We start from the raw sequence: 5,778 nt of genomic DNA, 5'->3' as shown, positions 1-5,778 counted from the left end.
TAAAAAAAGAATTAAAAATATTTATAAAATATATTATAAAAGAACACTAATATATATATTATTTAATATATAAAAATAATTTTTATATATTAAATAATAAAATATAAAAAATATTCATAAATAGTAAACATTTTAATCCTTAATAGTTAATACTATTGTAAGAAAATTTGTACATTTTTTAATAAAAAATATTGAATACGATATAATTTTTATTTTATACAAATATTATATATAGAAAAAAATAATATAAAATATTTTTGAAAATTTAATTTATAAATTAAATATAAATAGAACATAATACATCATCCATATGATATATTATTCTAAAATATATATTTTCTATGGGTATGTATGATATTGTGGGATATATACATAAATTAGGATAAATTATAAAAATTAAAATTAAAAACGTAAATTAGCATGGTTTTAGATATGATTTACTTGAAAAAAAAAGGGTTTAGGGGATAAATTGAGAAAAATCCCAAAAGCAAGGGAAGGAAGGTGTAATAAGTTGGAAAGGGCAGCGATGCACTGGATTTGAACCCGGAGAAAGGTCTGTTTGGATGTGTTCCAAATGGTAGCCGGCTGCGATGTCGGTGTTGATCTAGAGAAAGAGAAGGTAGAGAGAGAAAATGGGGGGAAGAAGCCCTATTCTGGTTGGTTTGGTGTTGGTTATGGTATTGGGTTGCGCCATCTACTTCAGGCTCTGGACCATTGATTATACCATTTCTTCCGATGAAACCGAGATTTTGAGGTTTGTTTCAATTTTCTCTCTTTTTTTCAATTCTAGGGCTATTTTATTTTTCAGTAAAAGGAAAAGCCCCTTTTGATCTGTTTGGTTGATGAGAAAATCTTTTAGAAGAATAAAAGAGAATAGGGAAGTCCATTCAAGCTATGCTATTTGGTTTAGCTGAGCTGAGTCAATCTTCCGAAACCCAGGACAGATAAAGTGTAGATTCGATTCTCTTTTTTTTTTTTTTTTGACGAGATGGGACTTTATTGATTAAGTACTGGTCATGATTTTCAATATTTTATTTTATTTTATTTTACAACAAGTGAGATTTATGAGAAAAGAAATGATTGTGTTTTTCCAGTTTTTGATTCAGGTTTTTAGAAATGGGAGATTTATTGATTCAGGTTTTTAATGCTGTCTCTTACAGTTTTTGATTCTTTGAAGAATCGTATGAATCATTATAGAGATCATGGATTGCTTTTCCATGTTATCTTACAGAACTCCTCATATTTCAAAATCATTACCGTGTGAAAGGAAATGCTTGAAATGAGTACTGATTTCAGTTCTAGAATGGGTTCCTTCACCATGTATCTAGGAATATGCCTATACTAGATTGAAAAAGATATGTCATATGTGTACGGCCTTACTATACATTGCATGACTTTTATTTCCAAGAGGAGGTGTGATGTTTTTCAGTTTCTTTCTCCCACCCTTTTGGTGTTCGGTGAGTTAAAGTTTGTTCAAAATGAATGATGTTGGAAATAAAATTTTCACACACACACAATACAAGTTTATATTATGATGTTGGAAATAACGTAGGTTCCCATGTAATTTGGTATTAAACTGTACATTTGAAAGGAAACACAAGGTTCCCATTGTAATTGGGTTTTCCTGTAATTCTCAGAGTGTTAATGGAAACATGGTCTAGTCAAATGGAGTCTCTTATATGAGAAAGTATGATAGAAACAATGCAGTCTCTATCTTATGCTGGATGAGGTCTTTTCATAGCTAATGGTCTCTGTCTGTGCACTTTTGGAAATGTTTGCTAGTTTAGAAGGTCTCTTGATGAGGGTTGGGGAGGATATACTCCAGAATAGGATTTGAGTCTCTGCCTCAGCTTGAATACCTTCCTCATAGCTTTGCCTATGAGGAATAAAATCATTTTTTTTGCAATATTATGTACTTTGTTGTTTGGCTCAAGTGGTAAAGGGTTAGGGAGGGCTTGTGGGAGATTCGTGGTTCAAGTTCCAATGGGAATAATTTTTAATTTCGACGAAATAATTTTTCTGTTTACTCACACTTGCAGAAGACAGTTTGATCTTGCTAATAGGGAAGCAATGGATGAATCTGCAGAGTGGAGACTGAAATATGATGAGGAAGTAGAGAGGGCTACCAAGTGTCTAAATGAATTGATAAAGGTATGTGCTTTTCCTAATTAGCTTAATGATATTTCTTTACCAGTTTGTCCTATTAGTTTGGAATGTTTTACAGTACTAAACTTGTCTGCTACTTGTTTTAGGTTTATATTAAAACCTGCAGATTCATGGGAAATTTCTCAACATTTTATCTATGTTAATATAATTAAATATGTAACTAGATAAAATGGTATTAATAGTATGGTTATATCATACTATGGGATGGAGGTAGTCAGATTTTATCAGCGTTGTTGCCCAAAGAATTGTTAGCAAGAGGCATGTCTTTGATCATGTAGTTACAATTTGTTGAAAGGGTAGTTCGAGTGTCTGTGTAATAGGATTTTGATTCCCAAAAGGAGATCAGACCTGTAATGCTTCAATTGTAAAGCAATCATGATCAATTCACATGTAAATAATCAAAGAGGTACTTATACCCTTTTGCTAGGCTGGGTTATATCTAGGTGAGGCAATGGGTCGTCTCAAGTAAGATTGTCTAAAAATCTGCTCAACCTAAATGCAATCGTTTCAATAATCATGTTAGAGTTGGGATAGAATCCTCCAATAAGATCAAATGATCCATTTATTATATAGGTGACCTGACATGACTTCTAGAACCCATTTAATAAGTATGGTATGCTGAATTGGATTAGGTCAAATATGTCGAAGTTGATCTACATAACCCACTAACTTATGTTTTGACCAAATAAGTTATGACCTACTTACATATTTATGATCCATTTAGCATGTTTAATACTTCAAGCCTATAAAAATTGTTATTTAACCTACTTTCTTAATTAGTTTGTTGCAAAAATGCAAATTATTAGGGTCGTTTTCAGGTAATTTCAAAAGTTACCAGCCCTGGTTATGTGGCCCCATGGTGGCTTGAGAGTATGAGTATTTCACAAGGCTAGCTACACAGTGCTTCAGTAGTAGTTCACTAACTTCTCCTCAATTGTTTAATTTGAGAATCTAAACTTATTCTCCTTGAGTAGTCATCAACATTTTTCTGATGATTGGATAATACCATAATATGTCAATCTCTTTCGTTTTTTCTTTCTCTTTTTAATTTTTTCTCCATCTTACTTTACAGGATTTTGTAACTCTAGGATACCATGGATTAACTTGTAGGATTTAACTTTAACAGTGATGCTTCTATCCCGGTCCTTGTATCATTTTCATGAAATATACTTCTATCACTTTTGACTATTCTATTCTATTGTTATGCAGCTTTTTTTTTTTTCTTTGATGGCTAGAGTCACTGGGTTGTATGATAGAAGTAATCAGTGGTTTCTGTTGACTACTTTATTGATTTCTGTGGCATTGGTGCCTACTATTCGGCACTTGATATGTTCCTGTTTGTATAAGTCCTGGTTTGAAAAGTTGTTGAGATTTCCTGTAAATGAATGTGTTGTTTCATCTAATGTGGGTATTATTTTAAGGTATTATCTCAATATGATGTATAATTTATTTTTCATGTGTTTATGCTAAAACTAATGCATTTGGAGTTGAAGCTAAAAAAGATGGTATAGGAAGGGTTTAGCACTACTGCTTAGAGGAAGTTTTAGAAAGTTTGTCAGATGTTCTCCTAGGACTAGCAAATGGCTGCTTACGACATTGTTAAATAGATTAATGCTCAGAGATCTGGTGAATCTGCAGCTATGATACTCAGAGTCTTGAATTCACATCGACACAACATGACATGGGTATGGCTGTGTGGCTATAGAATCCTTGTTGAACTCCTGTTTTTGCTTCATATATGACTGTTTGATTTTAATTAATTTCTTAACCTTTAACTTTCTTAAGTAGAAACAGAGAGTTTACTGGAAAGTAATTTTTTAAAAGAATATTTAGGGATGAGAGCAAAAAGATAGTAGTAATAAGAGAGAAAAGATGCTGATTTTTTTGTCTAGAATCTTTGTTGTTTTAATCTTTTTCCCTTTTGTTTTGTCATATCCAAGTACTTGCAACTACTATTAAGATCCTTTTTGGTCGAGTTCCTGTATCCTAAAATTGGAAGCATGTAGGATCAAACACCTGGACAAATTTCCACAGCCAACATCTGCATCTGAAACCATGGAACATAGATCTGCAGTATAGATGGCTTTGCCAACATACGTGAGGTTTCAGGTACTGGAGTGGTTGGTAACTACTCAGTTGTGTTTGGAACTCCTATGCAGGTGGAGTTTTAAGAAAAAATTGGCCTGTTGAAAACTGATAGCTTCCCCCTTTTCTTCTATCTTTTACTCTTATAAAGCAGTGAAATATAATAGAATGATGGATTTACTTGACCCCTTACAAAGGCTGTAAGTGGTGAAATTGGATTGCTTCTCTTGAGGATTGAATGAGCATGCTTTCCCTTGACAGGTTAAGGAATCCTCTGAGAAGAAGGTAGAGGATGCTGCTAGCACAAACCAGAAATTGGCAATGCTGCAAAAGGTGACTGTCTTAAACCTCTCTCCAATGATTCATTTCTCATAGGCTTTTTTCTGCCTGGTTTTTATTGTATTATACTATTATGTTAGGATGATTCATTTCTATTATGCAAATAACCATAAGGAGAGCCAGTCTCTCATAAAATGATTCAGATAAACAGAGCTTAGCAAACATTTGCAGTTAACAGGAGCAATTGTTGATTTGCCTTTAAAATACAATGTTTCTTTTCTACTGAATATTTCTGAGTGACAATCTGGTAGTCATGTTCAATTTTGAATCCAGGTTAGTTGGCTTACTATTCCTAACATTTCCAGGAAAACATGGCCTTGCTAGAGCGGGTGGAATCTTTAAAACAAGAGCTTGAAGCTGAGAAGTTGAAGTGCAGCTTACAATAGATTTAACTGATAATCAAAATTCGGTGTCTGGTTCAAGAGAGTTCTGCATACAAGCTTCCCCTTCACATGGTCAACTGGTGTTATTGCTCTCCATTCTTGAACGAAATGGCCTTTTTTTTCCTCAGGGACAAATACTTCCTGAGCTCAATTTTCACCGACTGAGCTTGTCAATCCTGGTCAATTTTGCCATAAAAATGGTTTTTTCTCGGACAAGATACACGTACTCCCGAACTTTTATTACTCTTTACAATTATTTGTCACCAATTCTTAGCTATAAAAGGAGTTCATGTATCGGCAATGGCGGTTGTTTTGCACATAGTTTCTCTTTACTCTATTTCCCTCCAAGAAAGCAAATTCCTTTCTCCTTTTTTTTTTCAATCAAGAAATCAGTCATCTTTCAACCTCCATGAATTTAGAGCTGGAAAATGTGTGTTTTACAGAAATGAAGCTCCCTATAGTTTATTCTCACTTGCTTTTTTAACCTGAAATCTATAGCTGCAGATCAATAGGGCAGGCCTTGCCCAACCCTGCTTAAAAGTGTATTTGGAGAGTGTTCCTATTCGAAATCATTTGGACTCTAATTCAATGTTTTAGTGGGTCGTGTTGTACTTGGATTAAATGTTTTAGGCTTAAATTTGAGTTCCGACCTGATTAACGGACATGTTGATCCAGCTCATATCCAATAAACGTACGTTGCTTATAACTTCAGGATTAGTACTGGCTAATGACGATTATAAATTGACCAAACAATTTACGACATTTTTCTTAAGAAGAAAATATTAAAATTTTCAAGGTCCAAGCC

At 33.5% G+C, this 5,778-nt stretch overlaps 1 protein-coding gene across 1 annotated transcript; it reads left to right on the top strand.

Annotated features, from left to right (window-relative positions):
- Positions 1-349: 349 nt before the first annotated feature.
- Positions 350-5,274, top strand: LOC100261864 (uncharacterized). Its single transcript, XM_002281308.5, has 4 exons — positions 350-754; positions 2,040-2,151; positions 4,513-4,584; positions 4,896-5,274. Exons 1-4 carry the CDS (start codon positions 633-635, stop codon positions 4,974-4,976), a joined length of 387 nt encoding a protein of 128 aa, XP_002281344.1. The 5' UTR covers positions 350-632; the 3' UTR covers positions 4,977-5,274.
- The last annotated feature ends 504 nt before the right edge of the window (positions 5,275-5,778 follow it).

The sequence above is a fragment of the Vitis vinifera genome, chromosome 8 (genome assembly GCF_030704535.1).
Source record: "Vitis vinifera cultivar Pinot Noir 40024 chromosome 8, ASM3070453v1".
Lineage (NCBI taxonomy): Eukaryota > Viridiplantae > Streptophyta > Magnoliopsida > Vitales > Vitaceae > Vitis > Vitis vinifera.
The sequence above is the reverse complement of the archived record's forward strand: the minus strand, read 5'-3'. Positions and strand labels throughout refer to the sequence as shown.